This window comes from Nerophis ophidion, linkage group LG02 (genome assembly GCF_033978795.1).
Source record: "Nerophis ophidion isolate RoL-2023_Sa linkage group LG02, RoL_Noph_v1.0, whole genome shotgun sequence".
NCBI lineage: Eukaryota > Metazoa > Chordata > Actinopteri > Syngnathiformes > Syngnathidae > Nerophis > Nerophis ophidion.
The window spans coordinates 20,168,225-20,188,865 of record NC_084612.1 but is presented as its reverse complement, the minus strand read 5'-3'; the positions used below and the strand labels follow the sequence as shown (position 1 = coordinate 20,188,865).

General features: G+C 38.6%; 1 protein-coding gene across 3 annotated transcripts in view; it reads left to right on the top strand.

Annotated features, from left to right (window-relative positions):
• Positions 1 to 20,641, top strand: part of LOC133537626 (MAM domain-containing glycosylphosphatidylinositol anchor protein 1) — a 569,362-nt gene that overhangs the window by 390,289 nt on the left and 158,432 nt on the right. For all 3 annotated transcript variants that reach the window (XM_061878797.1, XM_061878798.1, XM_061878796.1), the window contains exon 6: positions 1,172 to 1,304. In XM_061878797.1, the coding sequence (XP_061734781.1) occupies positions 1,172 to 1,304 (133 nt within the window). The remainder of the gene's footprint in view (positions 1 to 1,171; positions 1,305 to 20,641) is intronic.

Genomic DNA, 20,641 nt, shown 5'->3' with positions numbered 1-20,641 from the left:
TTTGATGTACTTAGTCCATAAGTACACAAATGTGTACTTCATGTGAAGTGACATGCTAATTTTTATTTTTACACTTTTTTTTCCAAATTCCATTGTGTGTTAGACTTTTCTAACACCACCAGATAGCAGTATAAATGTCCGTATGTCGGCATAAGACCCCAATTCAGTAGAGTACACAATTATGGAAATAAGAGCTAAAAGGTGCTGTCCATATATGTGGCCAATAAGGCCTTTAGAGTTAAAGACACTAAACTGAAAGGTTTTTACATTTTCTTTGTTACTTGAAACACTGTCCCTTCCTTCACTGTTCTTTGCACTTTGAAAATAATGTAACTCTTGGTAGTAATAAATAGGAATACAGCATTTGAGTATTAGGTTTGTGTTTATTTACAGTAGATGTGTTTTAAACATTAACAGAAGTAGCCCTAAATTTTCCATACCAAGCCATTTTTTTCAAGTCATCTTTTTTCTTTTTTTTTTTTTTAACAATACTGCAATAATATCAAACCATGGTCTTAATACCATGGTATCGTACTAAGAGATGATTATATAGTTTCATCCCTACTAAAGAGTAAACAAGCAAAACCAAACACATCTACATAGGTGCCCTTACAATAACCGTGCTATATTGCTGTTGAAATAGGAATGACCGAATATACCTTCTTGCTCAAACTGGCCAGACCACCAAATAAGTTTCTATAAACACAGCAGAAGTCTTTAAACAAGATTCCCCGTTCTGAAAACACAAGCAAAAAGGCTCCTTTTCTCTCTGTTTATCAGAGCACAAAGCAGATTCCCATGGGTTCAATTGTCCTGGCAGCCGAGTCTTCGTCCAGACTGGCTAAGAATTGATTCGCCCAACATCCACAGCATATGCGTATACAGTATTGAACGCACACAGCAGTTACTAAAACAGTTGGAAACATTCACAAACCCCTTTCGTCTTTTCCAACCACATCATGCTGTTTTTTTTTTTGTTTTTTTTTAAGCCATCCAATGTAAAGTTGTGGAAGTAATTAGGGCATGCGTGTTTGTTAGTGTGTGTCAAAAATGCAAAATATTTCAGTTCACTTTTGGCAGTAAATTAGAATAAAGCAAACAGAGATCTATCATCAAAGTAGCGCAGTAAGTTTATTTCTAAAACATATGTGTTCTTCTTTTCCTAATATAGGGTGAGACCAAGGTGCTGAAGCTGAAAAACCTGCGAACAAAGGATTTTTCAGATTATACGTGTCAGGTGTCGGTCCGCAATGTGTGTAACATTGAAGACAAGTCAGTCACCTTTCGGCTCACAAATGCAACATGTAAGTAAATGGGGGGGGGGGAATATATAATGTGCTTTTTTTATTTTGCAGCAGCTATTGCATACTTCTGTCTTGGTTCCAACCTCAATCCTCTTTGTTATATTTCAACCCCGTGCTTTTTCTCTTACTTGTTTGTGTAGTTTTTTCCCAACCTTTGACTCATCCCTCAAATTTTCTGTGTCTCTCTTCTCGCCTGCCTCCCGGTGTGCTACGTTGTCAAGCTGTCTTGTTGAAAAGGCATCACAGGGCCGTCAGCTGCAATTCAGTTGTCACGTTGCCTGTTATCTCCAATTCAGTCCGCAGCGCTCTATCCATCCCCACATCGCCGCCCGGCCACTCTCTTACTTGCCACAACATTGTCAATGACAGCTCTGCCAGCCTCGTTATGGTCAAACTGATACACTGCGAGGAAAAGCCCTGATGTTAATTCTCTGTATTCATCTTGATATTCTCTGCTTTCTTTTAACGTGCCATCTAGATAATACTTTAAAGAGAATGCATTACCTTGTATAATTAGTTTTCACGTATCTTTCTTTATCTGTTGCTTGCACGTCAATTGTCGCGATGACTCCTCAAATTTAGTTTTCGTCCGGAAAAACTTGAGCGACAACTTCATTGACTATTACTGACAAAATGTTTTGTCTGCAACAAATTGTGTATTCGATTTTTGTCGACAATGTCAAATACTGTATTTACCGGGCTAAAGAGCGCACTAGTATTTAAAGGCCTACTGAAACCCACTAGTACCCACCACGCAGTCTGATAGTTTATACATCAATGATGAAATATTAACTTTGCAACACATGCCAATACGGCCTTTTTAGTTTACTAAATTACAATTTTAAATTTCCCGGGAGTTTCGACTTAGAAACGTCGTGTAATGATAACGTATACGCATGACGTCACACGGTTTTAGGAAGTGTGAGCGCTACGCACACACACAGGTAAAAGTTGTCTGCTTTAACGGCATAATTACACAGTATTTTGGACATCTGTGATGCTGAATCTTTTGCAATTGGTTCAATTAATATTGGAGAAGTCACAGTAGAAAGATGGAGTTGGGAAGCTTTAGCCTTTAGCCACACAAACACATGGTGATTCCTTGTTTAAAATTCCCGGAGGTGAAATTTTACAATGGATCAGAGCACGGTCAAGCAGACATGGCACCGGCAGGTTTCGGGGAGAAAATTGTGGTTAAAAAGTCAGTTTTTACCGGATAAAAGCAGAGCTTGTGCCGTCCAGAGCTGCCGTCGACTCGCCTAAGACACTACATGTAATATTTAACTCACTAAAAAACTAGCAACACAATAGAAAGATAAGGGATACCCCAGAATTATCCTAGTAAATGTCTTCAAAAACATCGGAATACGTCCCAATGCTATCGCGTTTTTTTTTTTTTCTAGTCCGTCGCTATCAATATCCTCAAACACAAATCTTTCATCCTCGCTCAAATTAATGGGGAAATTGTCGTTCTCTCGGTCCGAATAACTGTTTTTGATGGAGACTCCCATTAAAATCAATGTGAATATATGAGGAGCCATCAACATGTGACGTCATCGTCTGCGACTTCCGGTAAAGGCGAGGCTTTTTCAGGAAGTACCAAAAGTGGCGAACTTTATCGTCCATTTTCTCTCTACATCCTTTCAGCAAAAATATGGCAATATCGCAAAATGATCAAGTATGACACATAGAATGGACCTGCTATTCCCGTTTAAATAAGAAAATCTCATTTCAGTAGGCCTTTAAGCCGCCCCTACTAAATTTGAGAATATATATATTTTTTTTACATACTGTATATTTGCTGCACCAATACAAAACATTTTGTAAATGTCTATTTACATACCTTAATTGTTTCCAAACAGTGCCTTTTACACGGCAGTGTAACTCAATATCTCCACGGTGACGTTTTAGTTTGGACGCTTTCTTTAAGGATTTTATTTATTTTTTATTGCTGATTTTATTTATTTATTAGATGCCTTTTACTAAACATGCAAAAGCACTGTTTTTAATATTATGTGATAATGCCTTTTATACTGTATTTAGTTTTATGTAGTGTATGTGATTGTATGTCTATTTGGACGTTGGAGTCTGCAATAAAGTTGGATAATGTTTGATAGTAGAAAAATAATGCCAATATAAGTTAAAACAGTAATACTAACACAGACACTTATAAAGGTTTTAACATATTCGCTAATGCTAACACGCTTACAAGTATGCATGAAAACACTTCTAAAGACATCACACATGGGACGGTTCAGTAAATATAAACAGTTTTAGTTATACTAAGAAACTTACAAGCATCGCTTGGAGTGATGAACGAATAATCCTTTTGAGCAGAAACTCAATGGACCATTAGTAGACGAAACGGGACTTACACTTCCGGTTCTCGCTCATTAAACATGAAGTACATTTTCCACCCACGGCACATTTGTTGAATACAAATAATTATGGCCGTTGTCAAATAAAAATCTATAAATTAGCTGCGCCGTTTTGACTACTTTATGGTACATCCAAGTTTTATTTCTAAATATATTGTAGAGAAGATGTACAGTGTAGGCATACTACAGTTTCAGTCCATTGTTTTTTTTTATGTACCGTTCAGTACATTGACATTTGAATATGAATGGAAGTTTTCATGCTAAAATTACGTAGGAATTTGAGTGTATGAAGTGAATTTTGAAATGAAATGAATCATATTCATATAGCACTTTTCTCAAGTGACTCAAAGTGCTTAACAATCTGAAACCTAGTACCTAAGTTACATTTTTTTTTTAAACCAGTGTGGGTGGCACTGGGAGCAGGCAGGTAAAGTGTCTTGCCCAAGGACACAACGGCAGTGACTAGGATGGCGGAAGCGGGGATTGAACCTGCAACCCTTAAGTTGCTGGCACAGCTGCTCTACCAACCGAGCTATGCCGCCCCAAGTGTTTGAAGAGCAAACTAAGTGTTTAGAAATATGTGTGGAAGCTCTGTGGAGGGCTTATGAAGACTTGAATGCAAATAATATTTACAAAAGTCATAAAAATAATAGTGTCCCTAATTTGCAGCGATTCACTCAACACCTGGGGAGGGTCTGAAACATAGCCCCTGCGATAATAGAAGGAACAAAGTACAGTCCTACCTCGTTTATCATGGTTAATTGGCTCGAGTAAGCAAACTACTGCAAATTTAGGATTATCATTAATTAATGGAACATTTTGAACGTAAATAACCACTGTATAGGACCTTCTAAATAGGTTTTCCAATATAATTATGGCATTCTTAACATGAAATAAGACCAATATAGTCACTTTACACTCGTTTCAACTAATATAGTAAATTAGATTAGATTAGATTAGATAGTACTTTATTTATTCCGTCAGGAGAGTTCCTTCAGGAAAATTAATATTTTCAGCACAAATAGCCTTGAGTGCGTTCTATTGTAGATTACAGTACTCACTGGAGGATCCTCCAAGCGGGATTGCTATGGCCACTACATAATGGCCTCTACGTGGAAATACTTCACCACATCCTGGGTAAATCCTCTAATTTAGGACTGGGCTTTGATGTGCTGAGAGCACGAGATTAAGGTGTTCTGCAAAAACATGACAGTTGCAGCTACAACCATCGGCCGCATTGTTAGCATTCCCTACTTTTATCATTGGGTGTTCCACATTGTCATTCTACATCTCTCAAGCCAGAGGCTCACTAAGTTAATGTGGAGCTGATGATGTCGGAGGTGTAATGCATCAACAGAGTTCATCTCCAGTTGACAGCTGACAGTTGATAGTATTAAGTGGTGCGTTGGTACATGTTGTTTTTTGACAAAGCTCGCTTCAAAGTTTCACCAATGTGAAGATGTGTTATTCATGAGGCATGAGTTAAGGATGAGTTGCATCAGAATGTGTTACGACCAGAGGTGGGTAGTAATGCGCTACATTTACTCCGTTGAGTAACTTTTGGGATAAATTGTACCTCTAAGAGTAGTTTTAATGCAACATACTTTTACTTTTACTTGAGTATATTTATAAAGAAGAAACACTACTTTTACTCCGCTCCATTTATCTACATTCAGCTCGCTACTCGCTACTGATTTTTATCGATCTGTTAATGAACGCTTTGATTTTTTTGTTTCGTCAGACAGACCGTCAAAGTAGGATCTATCACATGCCTGCGTTTGACCAATCAAATGCAGTCACTGGTGACGTTTGACTCCGTTTCACCAATCAAATGCAGTCACTGGTGAGGTTTGACTCCGTTTCACCAATCAAACAGCCCCAGGCGGTCACATGATTGACTGTACACTTTTAAAAAAATGTTTTATAAACCTTTGTTTATACATTTCAACATTTACAAACAGTTGAAAATAATAATCAAAGTAAGTACAAAAACAGTACAAAACAGTATAAAAACCATACAAAACAGTGCCAGGGGGTTGTAATATCAAAGTAACTAAAATACAATGCAGAAAATATATATATATATAAAATAAACAAAGTGCAAAGCCATAGGCTCACTCAATATCAGTAAATAACTTAAATTTGGAACACACCATCATCGTTTTCACAGCTTTTTGTTTGTTAGAGGTAGAGTGTTTTAATGTAGAGTTCTAAATCTTTTTTAAAAGCACAAAAAACTGGTCGAGTATTGAGAAACTTACATTTATGAAGATAGTAGAATGAGGTTGCAAAGGTAAAATTCATTTTCACATTTTTTTCAATACAGTGTAAAACCAAATATACATCATTTAATATATATTATTGTTTTAGTTTCTTAAGAGATATTCCTTGCTCTGAATTTGTTCATTGCTATTTTTAAGTTTTTTTTGCATTACTTGTTGCCGTCATCATTAAACGAACAGGTTACTACTCAGTACTTGAGTAGTTTTTTCACAACATACATTTTAATTTTACTCAAGTAAATATTTGGGTGACTACTCCTTACTTTTACTTGAGTAATACATCTCTAAAGTAACAGTACACTTACTTGAGTACAATTTCTGGCTACTCTACCCACCTCTGGTTATGACACATTTTGGTTGCCTGGATTTTCGCGGTGAAGATAGCGCCAAGATTAGCCATCGTGTTTGAGTGTTTATTTCTCCTAAACTCAAGTCCCACTTGAGTATCGATCGCCACAACTTAATAAAAGAAAACAATACAAATATTGCCCTGTAAAGACACAAAAAAGACTGAAATAAATTCAAAGCTTGATTTAGGACAAAACATGTTTGTTACGTATTATGAAAAATACAATAAAATCTGCAATGTGATGAAGCCACGATATTTGAAGCACAATGTGGCGAGGAATCAATAAATTAATCAAAGTTTATTTTTATAGCCCTTAATAAAAAGTGTCTCAAAAGGCTGCACAAGCCACAGTTACATCCTCGGCTCAGATCCCACATCAGGGCAAGAAAAAAATTCAACCCAATGGACACATTGAGAAATCTCAGAGGGGACTGCAGATGAAAAGTAGTTTAATGAAATTGGCCTGACTCAAACACATAAATAGGAGCATAATACATGGTCCTGGCACTAATTATGTTGCTGGAACAAGCCAATTGTCTGCACCTCACGTTTCTGTGTACATACGTTATTTATTGTGATACAAACTTTTGAAGTGTCTTGGAATTAATGTAGTGATTTTTAGAGCAATGCCTTACTGTTGTTTTTATATCGGTATTAAGATAACCAGAGGCTCAGCACATAATGATGAGCTATAACAGGCGTCCATCATATATATATATATATATATATATATATATATATATATATATATATATATATATATATATATATATATATAGGCGCCAGCGCCCCCCGGGAATAAGCGGTAGAAATGGATGGATGGATGGATATATATATATATATATATATATGTGTGTATATATATATCACAAGACTACTTCATCTCTACAGAACTGTTTCATGAGGGGTTCCCTCAATCATCAGGAGATTTTAATGGAAGCATTCACATACAATGGTTTATATAGGGCACAGAGTGGGTGGGTACAAGCAGGCGTAGGGTGTGGTGATTGGCTCATGTGTTACCTAGGAGGAGCCAACACATGAGCCAATCACCACACCCTACGCCTGCTTGTACCCACCCACTCTGTGCCCTATATAAACCATTGTATGTGAATGCTTCCATTAAAATCTCCTGATGATTGAGGGAACCCCTCATGAAACAGTTCTGTAGAGATGAAGTAGTCTTGTGATTTTTTCCCACACCTACATATTGCGCTCTACCACGGTATCGAGTACTATTCTCTGGATAATCCAATCAAGACATATATATGTGTGTATATATATATATATATATATATATATATATATATATATATATATATATATATATATATATATATATATATATATATATATATTAGATTGATTGATTGATTGGTATAATATATACAATTTATTATACATATATATACATGTATATATTTATATATGTACATACATATATATATATATATATATATATATATATATATATATATATATATATATATATATATATAAATGTATTTATTTAAAAAAAATAATATTCTATTATTTTTTCAAATATGTTCTTTTTGATTCCTTTTCTACCACTTGTTACTCTCGGTGTCTCCTAGCCGCTCAGGCAAATTATATTGTCTAAAAATGCATTTTCTTATCGATAACATTGCGCTGTCGCCGCAGTGCGTGTATATATATATATATATATATATATATATATATATATATATATATATATATATATATATATATTCATATATCCATTTTCTACCACTTTCTCCCATATATATATAACCTGTCCCTTGGACACACTTTTTTAACCCAATGTGGCCCCCAGGTCAAAAAGTTTGTGGACCCCTGGGCTATCTGGTGACAGACTAATTAAATTGTGTCATGATGTGAAGAATCAAACTCCCTTTTCTATACTCAACTTCAAAGTGAGAAAATAAATTGCTTGGGAAAGAATATACAAAAAAATAGGCAATAAACAGAAAGCTATAAAAATGTGATAAACTATTAAACGGGAACGGAGAAGAAGATCATAATAAAAAAGAAGACAACAAAAATAAGTTACTGCTTTCTTTTCATCCTTTGCAATATTTACCCAACATGTTTTATTATTCCCCACTGAGATTGTGTGTGTCCTTGTCACGTCAATCGGCGCTTAGATGAGATTTCCCCAACTGGGTCACGCTGCATCACAGCGGTGAAACAAGGGGGTTGATTGATTTTTAGATCATAATCCCGGCCTACCATTTACTAAAGTCCAAATCCTCTTGCTCCTTGGGGGGTAACCATAGAGAGGTGTGGCGTGTTATGTAAAATGGTATTAGAATTTGGGTGACTGATATATTACATTTGAACGTACACATGGAAACACAGAAAAATTCACACAGTTGCTGTTTAATCTCGACTCCTGCGGTACTCAGTATGTTGTATTACACTTTGCCAGCTGAAAAAACTAGCACACACAGTAAATTAGAGATGTGTGAGTCATGAAAGAGTTTTTTTTTTACTGAATCGAGCCACCCGGTTACTCGTCTCCGTTAACACATTCATTTCCCACTTGCAAACTTATAAAGAAGAACCAAGTTACATGTAGGGTTGCGTGAGTTTCTGCTTTGTGACAAGTGACACAAGTCATTACAACACCCAATTCACTTTGGTGAGTGACTCAAAAGTCAGCAAAAGGAATCAAGTTTTAGTGGGGTGCTGAATGCGATCTCCTGAGACTGCGTGTGCAATTAATAAGTGGTGTAGACCGCCTTTTTAAATGAAGAATTTGCATGTACTATACGGCCATCACTACAGAGGCACTCTTATTTACTGCTCATTCATGTTATCTTGCTCTTCTTACCTGTGGCGTTTTGCTGTCTTCTAACAAGCCGGAGACATCTACCACTTTTTATGGGCATTTTAGAAGCAGTCGGGCAGTGCATCTGCAATGACACCTCTGTTTTTGTTTCTTTTTTTTACCGCTAAAGGTGCATGGGAGCTAGCTGCACTACTGTGCTCAAGATGCAAAAAAAACTTTAAGAAGTTTTTTTATCGTATAGGAATATCCCTTGTGAAAAAAACGAAAAGTCATTTAATATAATATTTAAAAAAAGCAAACTAAATATTATTAAATGACTCGTTTTTTTTCACAAGGCATATTCCTATATGATAAAAACATTCTTGAAGTTTGCATTTTTTTTTGCGTCTTGAGCGCAATAGTGCTGCTTCCCTTCCATTAATATATTAATAATATATTCAATGACACCAAAACACATCAGTTGAATTTGTTTTATCAGCCCCTTAAGTCTCCTAGCACCTATAAAATTATAAAAAGATGTTGCTGAATAGACGATGTATCCATTTTTTCTTTTTCCTTTAGACTGTCCAAAACTGTTCAAACATACACATGTGACAGAGGATTCTCTGCCCATCATGTGTTTTTGCAGCACAAGCACTCCTCTCTCACAGGAACTGTGTCAGTTTGCTCTTCTTTTTTGAAAGATGCTAAATTGTGCACCCCAAACGGCGATGAATATTAATTAATCACATTACGTGTCCTGTATAATATATTTGCATTTTTCCCTCACAGTATTGCGAGTGTTTTGATGATCAGCATATATATTCATATTAACGAAAACATAGACGCAAAAAGGATTGCACATCTTATCCTGCTCACTTAACAGAAGCAATTTAGCCACTTTGCACGTTTTGTAGATCAGGATTCGTGTGCTATCAGGTTTGCACGTGTTTCAGAACACTTAAACCAGTGCTTCTTAACCTTGTTGGAGGTACTGAACCCCACCAGTTTCAAATGTACATTCGCCGAACCCTTCTTTAGTGAAAAATAAAATGTTTAGTTTTTTTTTTTAAATTTAAGTTATATGTTTTTTTTTTACTGGCGCGCAAAATTAAGCGTGCATGAACGTCACCTCGTTCAAAGAACAAAACCAACACAATGCCTGAACTCACAAGAAATTACACACCTGCAAATCAGTGTGACTTCGGCTCTTGCCGTATCCATAATCATCATCATTGGCGGTCACTCGAACGAGTATGACGATCCACCTGGTAGGGGTGTATTCCTTTATAGAGGATGCATGTGCCTGACTTTGTTTTAGGTGGGGAGACTGGTGCACAGACAGTAACCACACGATCCTTGACAGAATCGGGTCAGGGTCCAGTGGCATGGAGTCCAAGACGTTAAGGTTTTCCCTGTATCCTTGGCTAAGGGGCAGTCAGGTAGTAGGCCTTTGCCAAGGGCCACCTGGGGTAACAGTAGTAAAAGGGTTAACCTCCTAGAGCCCCAAGACCCCATAGAGGAGCCTCCAGTGCTGGATGCCCAGGACGTATCCATAATACGCCGATAGGGAGACGTTTTTATTTACATGATGAGTCGGGTGTGTGACCTCCGCGACAGAGGCTCTGCCGAACCCCTGAGGCCTACTCACCGAACCCCTAGGGTTCGATCGAATCCAGGTTAAGAACCATTGACTTAAAACTTTAGTAAATCAGGGCATACGTGTCTGCATGCTTACTGGTCAGAAGACACAATTAAATAAATATAATTTAAAGGAATTACTTACTTGTAACACGCGGAAAAGATACACGATGTAAGTCCACACAAAGTAGATCATTTTGATTGTTATTATATTCAAAGAAAACTTTAGCGCTGATGCACATGTGTCTGCATGATCAGTGGTGTTGGGTAAGCTCTATTTTATGGGTAGCGCATTTTGACAGAACACCGGCCCAAGGCTTTGTGTGGCCCTATTTTGGTCTGTTTTCTATGTTGGTGTTACTTCATGCCTAGAGGGATTGCTTAATGTTAAAAAAATATATTTAGAAATTCGGAAACATGTTTTTGTATGCTCTAGAACAGGGGTCTCAAACTCAATTTACCTGGGGGCCACTGGATGCAGAAACTGGGTGAGGCCGGGCCGCAAGAAAAGACTTCTTAAAAAAATTTAACATGCACTTTCTATTGAATTCACCTACTTTGAATGGCTTTCTTACCCTAACAACATACTTGCCAACACTCGCGATCTTTCTGAGAAACACCCGAACATCAGTGCCCCTCCCGACAATCTCCCGGGGCAATCATTCCCACAGTTTTCACCCGAACAACAATATTAAGGGCGTACCGTGATGGCAATGCTTTTATAATCCTCTACAACCTGCAGTCTCGTCCGCTTTTCCACCATACAAACATACTGTATGAGGCTACTGCAGACCCACGGAAGCGACTGCAAGACATACTTGATCAACTGCCATACAGGTCACACTGAGGGTGGCCGTATAAACAACTTTAACACTGTTACAAATATGTGCCACACTGTGAACCCACACCAAACAAGATTGACAAACACATTTTGCGGGAACATCCGCACCGTAACACAACATAAACACAACAGAGCAAATACCCAGAATCCAATACAGCGCTAACTCTTCCGGGATACAATAGGAGCCGGGGTTGGGGGTGGTGTATATTGTAGCCCGGAAGAGTTAAGGCCGCATGGGATTCTGGGTATTTGTTCTGTTGTGTTTATGTTGTGTTAAAATGTGTTTGTCATTCTTGTTTGGTGTGGGTTCACAGTGTGGCACACATTTGTAACAGTGTTAAAGTTAATTATACGGCCACCCTCAGTGTGACCTGTATGGCAGTTGACCAAGTATGTCTTGCAGTCGCTTACTGCGTCTACAGAAGCCAAATACATCATGTGGCTGGGCCGACTTACTGCTTGTACAGGTTGTAGAGGACACTAAAGGCAGTGCCTCCACGGTGCCCCCTTAATTTTGTTGTCAGGGTGAAATTCGGGAAAATGAATACCCTTGGAGGGGCACTGAAAATTGAGGGTATCCCGGAAAAATCGAGGGTATGCAAGTGTGAATGCTGTAAAGCTCCATTCATATAAAACTCGCGGGCCACACCAACATTGAATTTTCACATCATGGTGCAGACCGCACAATAACGCCTCGCGGGCCACAATTGCCCCGCGGGCCGCGTGTTTGAAACCCCTGCTATAGACATAACATTGATACATTCATGATTAAGAATTCTCACTTCGAGGAAATGACAGTAAGTTACCACGGCAACACCCGGAACCGCTTGACAGTGATTGACAAGAGTTTACTGTATTACTCTCGACAACTAGAAAAATATTTAACTATGCGAGCCTGATTGTTTGCATAAAATACAAACATCCAGTTTAAGTATGTTTGTAATTATTCATTAAGAACAAATGCACTATTAGAATTGTAAATTGTATGTAAAATTTGTATTTACTTTAAATCACATTTGTACAATAAACAAAAAAGACTACATTGATTCAATATGTTCAATAGTGATGTGTTTATAGATAATGTTCAAAGTTTATATGAGAAGATCTTAGGGCAGACACTTTAACCAGTTAGCCACTGTGTAGTACTACTTAAAAATGTAACAGAGGGTGCAGAAGAGGATACTACTGGTGCTCAATGTCCAATATCAAGTCCTCAAGAGTGCAGTGTTGATACTAAAAATGACATTCTGGTTTTGATGGTTTCTCAAAAGTCAACTCGAGGCAGTTATCCTGTATTATTATTGTTGTAGTAACTTTGTGATGCATCTCTTTTATTGGCAGCAATGTTGTCAATATGAGGCGATATTGAACATAATCAAGTCCCGGAGTGTACCAATGTAACAACTATGTAAAGCAGTGACAAACTGACAGAGAGAAAATGGAATGGAGAGTGAGAGAAGGCGAGCTTTGAAAACGGAGACATTTGTTAACCTGCTTGTAAACTGCTGTGCTACACACAAATCCCATTAGTTTGGGGAAGAGCGGCGGCTGATCCCGCTGTCGCCCACACATCCCCAGGAAATTGAAGCAGTAATTCTCAAATCCTCACTTGATTCACTTATCTCTTTTCGCAATTTTTTATTTTTTTTTGCTATCCCACCATCACGGCATTTATTTTAGACCTTTGTCTAGTTTAGAATGACTGGTTTTTGTTTGAACGTTGTTGGGCAGATGCACACGTGGTGAATGTTTATGTGATGGAGTGTTTATTGACAACAAAAACTACAGATGTTATCATGACTTTATGGTCTGCAAGGTGACATCCTAAAGCCCAAGGAAGGTTCTTTATAATCCACAATGAAATTTGTGATTGACCATGTAAACATCAATGCGAATATGTTCAAAAACACACACAGATCCAGTGTTTAAAAACATCTCTATTCGTAGTAGTTGAGTAAAATATCCGTTTTGTTCTACACAAACATTAAAGCAATAAATAAATGCCTATTATCCATACCAAAACCTACTGTAGGGGTTTCTCCTTAAAAATAGATGGGATAGGACTATTTTTGATATGTATCATAAAATATGTGTGACATTAAGCTCACATTTTTAAAATTTTTTAACAACAGAACATGATGTTATTGGCTCGCATGCTCAATTAAATGGTCATTTAATCATCGGCGGTCACTCGAACGAGTATTACGATCCTCCTGGTAGGGGTGTATCCCTTTATGGAGGACGCCTGTGCGTGACTTTATTTTACGTGGGTAGACTGGTGCACAGACAGTCACCACACAATCCTTGGGTCAGGGTCCAGTGGCATGGAGTCCAAGACGTTAAGGTTTTCCCTATATCCTTGGCTAAGGGGCAGTCAGGTAGTAGGCCTTTGCCAAGGGCCACCTGGGGTAACAGTAGTAAAAGGGTTAACCTCCTAGAGCCCCAAGACCCCATAGAGGAGCCTCCAGTGCTGGATGCCCAGGACGTATCCATAATACGCCGGTAGGGAGAAGTTTTTATTTACATGATGAGTCGGACTGGGGACCCTTTTCTGCCTCAACAGTCGTTGTGGTAGTTCTTAAATCTACCGTCCTCCGCCTGCTCCGCCGTTGAGGTCTTCACCGTATCCCTGGCTAGGGGGCAGTCAGGTACTAGGCCTTTGCCAAAGGCCACCTGGGGTAGGGTGGTAAAGGGGTTAACCTCCTAGTGCCCCAAGACCCCATATAGGAGCCTCCGCTGCCGGATGCACTTTAACGTCGTGCCCAGGACTAGGTCACTCAAACTAAGGCTGCAACGACTAAGCAGTTAAATGAATTAATTTGATTAAAAAAAAAGCTTTGATTTATAATAAGTTCTTTGCGATGAATCGTTCAATGAGTGTAATACATCTGGACCGCATGGAGTAACCAGAGCTTCAAATACGTAGACACGTAGTTTTTGCACGACTGTTGCAACAGAGCACACATGAGAGCGGTGGTGTGTGGGTGCCTTGATCTCTGTGTCAGCGAACGAGGAGTTTTTTTTATATATTGTATTTATTTTTATTAAAAGGGCACCCCAAAAGGGACAAGTTGTGGAAAATGGATGGATGGATGAATGGAACTTTACCTTTTTTTGTTTTGGCTTATTATTCACAATCCTTATGAAAGACAAGAACACGTTTTACATGTTTTATGCATTTTAAATCATAATTAAACGTTATAAAATAAAAAAAATAGCTAATACTAGAGTCAATGGAAGCTCCTCTACTCTGCCTAAAAAACTTAATGACTAAATAACCATCCAAAAACTGCCAACAATACTACCATTAAATCTCATGACCTGAATATTAACCATTAGCGATTATGTTGTTTTAAGCGCTATCACCGACAATCTTTTTTTTTTTTTTGCAGTGGATGAATGTGAGTGTGAATGTTGTCTGTCTATCTGTGTCGGCCCTGCGATTAGGTGGGGACTTGTCCAGGGTGTATCCCGCCTTCCGCCCGATTGTAGCTGAGATAGGCCCCAGCGCCCCCCACCACCCCAAAGGGAAAAAGCGGTAGAAATGGATGGATGGATGATCACAGAGCGCTAACTAGCTTATACTGCTATATTGACATATTGGCACAGGGATTACTGCATGTGCTTCACAATACCAAGGTCCTGAGTTTGCGTGTTCTTCTTGTGAATGCGTGGGTTCCCTCCGGGTACTCTGGCTTCCTCCCACCTCCAAAGACATGCACCTGGGGATAGGTTGATTGGCAACACTAAATTGGCCCTAGTGTGTGAATGTGAGTGTGAATGTTGTCTGTCTATCTGTGTTGGCCCTGTGATGAGGTGGCGACTTGTCCACAGTGTACCCCGCCTTCCGCCCAAATGCAGCTGAGACAGGCTCCAGCACCCCCCAAGACCCCAAAAGGGACAAGCGGTAGACAATGGATGGATGGATGGACATCGCATATACATTGCATATATATTGACATAATTGCATATATATTGACATATACGGTACATGCAGTTTCGCATCTAAATTGGTAGAAGTTATTTCTGGATTATAAATCATGCCACTCACCTGGATAGTAGAAGAATGATGCCATAAATTAATCCACTTTGACATTCAATTTAAACCCTGAGCTGCAGGCTTTTTAATCTTTTGTGTGGATTATGATTAATTCTTCATCTAAATGGGAAGATATGGACACCCCATCAGTCGGCATCCCATTGAGAGCAGACATTGTACCGGTGTTGTCCCGATACCAATATTTTGGTACTCGTACCAAAATTATTTCGATACTTTTCTGTACTTCTCTAAATAAAGAAGACCACAAAAACTGGCATTATTGGCTTTATTTAAACAAAACATCCTAAGGTACATCAAACATATGTTTCTTATTGCAAAATTGTGATTAAATAAAATACACAATTTGTCTTTTAGTAGTAAGTAAATAAACAACGGCTCATATTCTAGCTGCTGACATATGCAGTAACGCATACTCAGTGGCCTAGTGGTTGGAGTGTCCGCCCTGAGATCGGTAGGTCGTGAGTTCAAATCCTGGCCGAGTTATACCAAAGACTGCTGCCCACTGTTCCCCTCACCTTCCAGGGGGTGATCAAGGGTAATGGGTCAAATGCAGAGAATAATTTTGCCACATCTAGTATGTGTGTGACAATCATTGGTACTTTAACTTTAACTTTATATTATTTCGTCAAAATTATAAAGGACACATAGTGGAAAATAAATTATTAATCTACTTGTTCATTTACTGCTAAAATCTGCTTACTTACAACATCCCGTTCTCATTTGCGGATGTCTACAACAAATCCATGATGTATGTTCCCGGATTCGGACATCGCTCGCCAATACGCAAATGGCAGAACAAAGGTTACTCAAATTGTGAAAGGTAAGTGTTGTTGTTGTTTTTTTAAGTAACTAGCAAGCACAGTACAATTAGTAGAACAACTGTGTATTTATTACTGTGTATTTGATAGGTGCCATCGGAAATTGGACTATTTATTTTATTTATATATATAATAAAATTAATATATATAGCTAGAATTCACTGAAAGTCAAATATTTCATACATATATATATATTTATATATATGAAATACTCGAGTTGGTGAATTATACTCCTCCCCTCTTAACCACGCCCCCCGCCCCAACCACGCCCCCAACCACTCCTCCGCCCCACCCCCGACCACCCCCCCACCTCGCGAAATCAGAGGTCTCAAGGTTGGCAAGTATGGGGTTGGGCAATTATTTTGACTCGGGGAGCGGGGGGACACATTTCGAGAAAAAAATTTGTCTGGGGGCTGGTATATTGATCTATCTATATATGTATATATATATTCAAATACACACACACACACACACACACACACACACACATATAACCTGTGACAATCTGCTGTACAATATGTGTGTGTGGGTCCTATTTTTAGGAACTCTAATATAAAACTCACAATAATGTTTGATTGAATGCTAAAAAGGTTATAACAGACCACTTTAAAAAACGGACTGGAATTAAAAATGTTGTACTGAATGAAACACCCAGAAAGTACATGACAATAATGGGGAATTTACAATGTTAACTATGAACGATAAAACACTTAATATTGACAAAATATGAACATTGCTTTTATTTGAAATATGAATGCAAAGGGTAAAAAAAAAAACACCTACTATCTGCAGAACTTCCGCGTCCGTCCCTGACACCCGCATTTCAGGCTGGTCACTCTGGAAAAATTCTGTGGAAACGCTCCCCACCCACACTGCTTGGTGCCTCGTCTAAACTGCTGCTGTGACTTATACAATAGTATCCAGCAGGTCATGCAAAAGCGCACATTCCAACCATTGAAATATTTTATATAGTTCAAGACTTATGGTAAATTGAAAACATCACCGCACATCATAATGGCAATTACAGTTTCCATCTTAAAGATCTAAAAAAATATATTTGCAGAAGGCCCTCGGACCTTAATTTGCTCAGGTCTGTTTGAGGTTTTACCATTTGAATTTCCACTAACATTTTGCATTAAATTTGTCTCTAAAGTCACAAAACGATCTCAGAACTCAAACCAACATCAGCATATAAAGCTCCAGTTCAGTGAGCATGAGAGCATTCACTGTTTTAGTTTATCTTTTGCTTTTGATGGCTTTTTTTTTGCAACAAATTATTTCAAAAGTGCTGTGTAAAGACCTTGTCATTACATATTCATCTTTTTAAGTTAATTATGAGATAGTGTTCATATGCTTTACAAATAACTTTATTATACTTGAATGACAGTCAAGAACAGCAAAATATTGCTTAAAAACTTGTAATAGCAGCAGCAGAGTATATTTTATGAGCACTCGGTTAAAGCCACAAAAATGTCCTACAAAAGGAAACAACATATGTTCAGGTGCTTACAGGATTATTGCTTTATATTTGATCTCAATCACATTTAAGCCGTGCAGTGTCCTGACCAGATGTTCTCCCAGTAAATTTGAATTATTATAGATTGCCTATTGAGGCGCAACTTTTTAGAGTGAACACACAATAGGATTTGCCACCCATTGATTTAATCATTTTTACTGCACGCTTGTCCAAACTGCCGCATTTACAGGAGAAGAAGTTTTGCTGAAATTGATGGACTGAATAAATCCTATTCTGTTTGCTAGAGTATAAAATATGTTTATTTTCTTTATTACAGAACAAAAAACTTGTTTTCCCATTAAAAAAGAATATATGTATATTTATAGGGATATTTTTAAATGTACTTTAGCAGTGTTTCCCCCAGAAAATTAGTTAGTTAAGGTGGTGTCTCTCCGGCGGACAGACCGGGGTAGGGGGCCGGTGGGTGTAAGGATCGGTGTAACTCGACCTATCGCCATCACCGCCATCACGTCTCCACCTTGTCGCTGCCACCATAGCCTGGGGGGCAATAGACTACAGACTGCGGTGAAGTAGGCCGGCTTCGTCGCGTGAACAAGCCTATAATTTTTGGTTGTGTGTTCCACTCCATTTGCTGAATGGCGATATACGATATATATCTCAAAATTTTTTCCATAAAGTAAAAACAAACAGTCCTAGTAACCTGAGATACTAAGTATGTCATTATTATGCCAAACATATGTTCAACTCATCATGCTTAATTTATTACAGCATTTGGGAAGCCTGTAGTTGATTTTTATTATGTAAATGTTATATTTTTATCAACATGTGATAGCAGAGACCCTGTCATTCAAAACTAGGCTGCTACATTACTAATAATTATTGTAAATATAGCTGAAAAAAATAGTAAATTAGCAATAGGAGAGACTATTCATCCCTGAACACCATGGAGTTCATGTAGGCTTTACGATGCAGTTACATTATTATATCAACTATCAGAGACAGCTTCAGGAAACTCTTAATTTAACATAATGTTGTTTTTCGCTGCTTCAACACAGCTCAATCCACAAAATAAAAAGGTAGAGTGAAATAACAGACAGACAGAGCTTTGCCGTCCGTAACACACACACGCACGCACACACGCACGCACACTTAAAGGACACACTGTTTGTCCTGTAACACTGTTTTTGTTTATTTGGGATCTGCATATTACGATGAGATGGCGACTTGTCCAGGGTGTACCCTGCCTTCCGCCTGATTGTAGCTGTGATAGGCGCCAGCGCCCCCGGTGACCCCAAAAGGGAATAGGCGGTAGAAAATGGATGGATCTGCATAAGTTGGGAAAATTTGAAATCAACGATACTTATAAAATAACCTTTCCTTACTTCATACTCCCTCTGGACGAGCCTTTTGGACTTTGCACAACTTGTGATGTTTTTTTTTTTGCATGTGACTTCAGGAGATGTATCTCCATATATCAATCAATGTTTATTTATATAGCCCCAAATCACAAAGGTCTCAAAGGACTGCACAAATCATTACGACTACAACATCCTCGGAAGAACCCACAAAAGGGCAAGGAAAACTCACACCCAGTGGGCAAGGAGAATTCACATCCAGTGGGACGCCAGTGACAATGCTGACTATGAGAAACCTTGGAGAGGACCTCAGATGTGGGCAACCCCCCCCCTAGGGGACCGAAAGCAATGGATGTCGAGCGGGTCTAACATGATACTGTGAAAGTTCAATCCATAGTGGCTCCATCACAGCCGCGAGAGTTCAGTTCAAAGCGGATCCAAGACAGCAGCGAGAGTCCCGTCCACAGGAGACCATCTCAAGCGGAGGCGGATCAGCAGCGTAGAGATGTCCCCAACCGATACAGGCGAGCGGTCCATCCTGGGTCCCGACGAGCGGTCCATCCTGGGTCTCGACTCTGGACAGCCAGTACTTCATCCATGGTCATCGGACCGGACCCCCTCCACAAGGGAGGGGGGGACATAGGAGAAAGAAAAGAAGCGGCAGATCAACTGGTCTAAAAAGGAGGTATATTTAAAGGTTAGAGTATACGGATGAGTTTTAAGGTGAGACTTAAATGCTGCTGTCTTGGATCCGCTTTGAACTGAACTCTCGCGGCTGTGTTGGAGCCACTATGGATTGAACTTTCACAGTATCATGTTGGACCCGCTCGACATCCATTGCTTTCGGTCCCTTAGAGGGGGGGGGGGGGGGGTTGCCCACATCTGAGGTCCTCTCCAAGGTTTCTCATAGTCAGCATTGTCACTGGCGTCCCACTGGATGTGAATTCTCCCTGCCCTTTTGTGGGTTCTTCCGAGGATGTTGTAGTCGTAATGATTTGTGCAGTCCTTTGAGACATTTGTGATTTGGGGCTATATAAATAAACATTGATTGATTGATTGACTGTACTGTCTGTAATATTGTACATACACAAAACTTAATTTAACACTTAATTTAGGACAAAAACAGGAAGGATATGCTTAATTTTGTGTTATTTTATTTTTTAAAGTTCATTTTTTAAAATCTGCGATAGAGAGAAGCCGTGATTATGCCGTAAATTTTTAACTTTTGTTAAAAGTTGAACATTACATTTAGGCTACGTCATGTTCCTTTTTCTTTCGTACCCTCATTAAATACATTTAGGTTTGATTGAATGGGACAAGCGGGTAGAAAATGGATGGATTGATGACATTTTATAAAATCGTC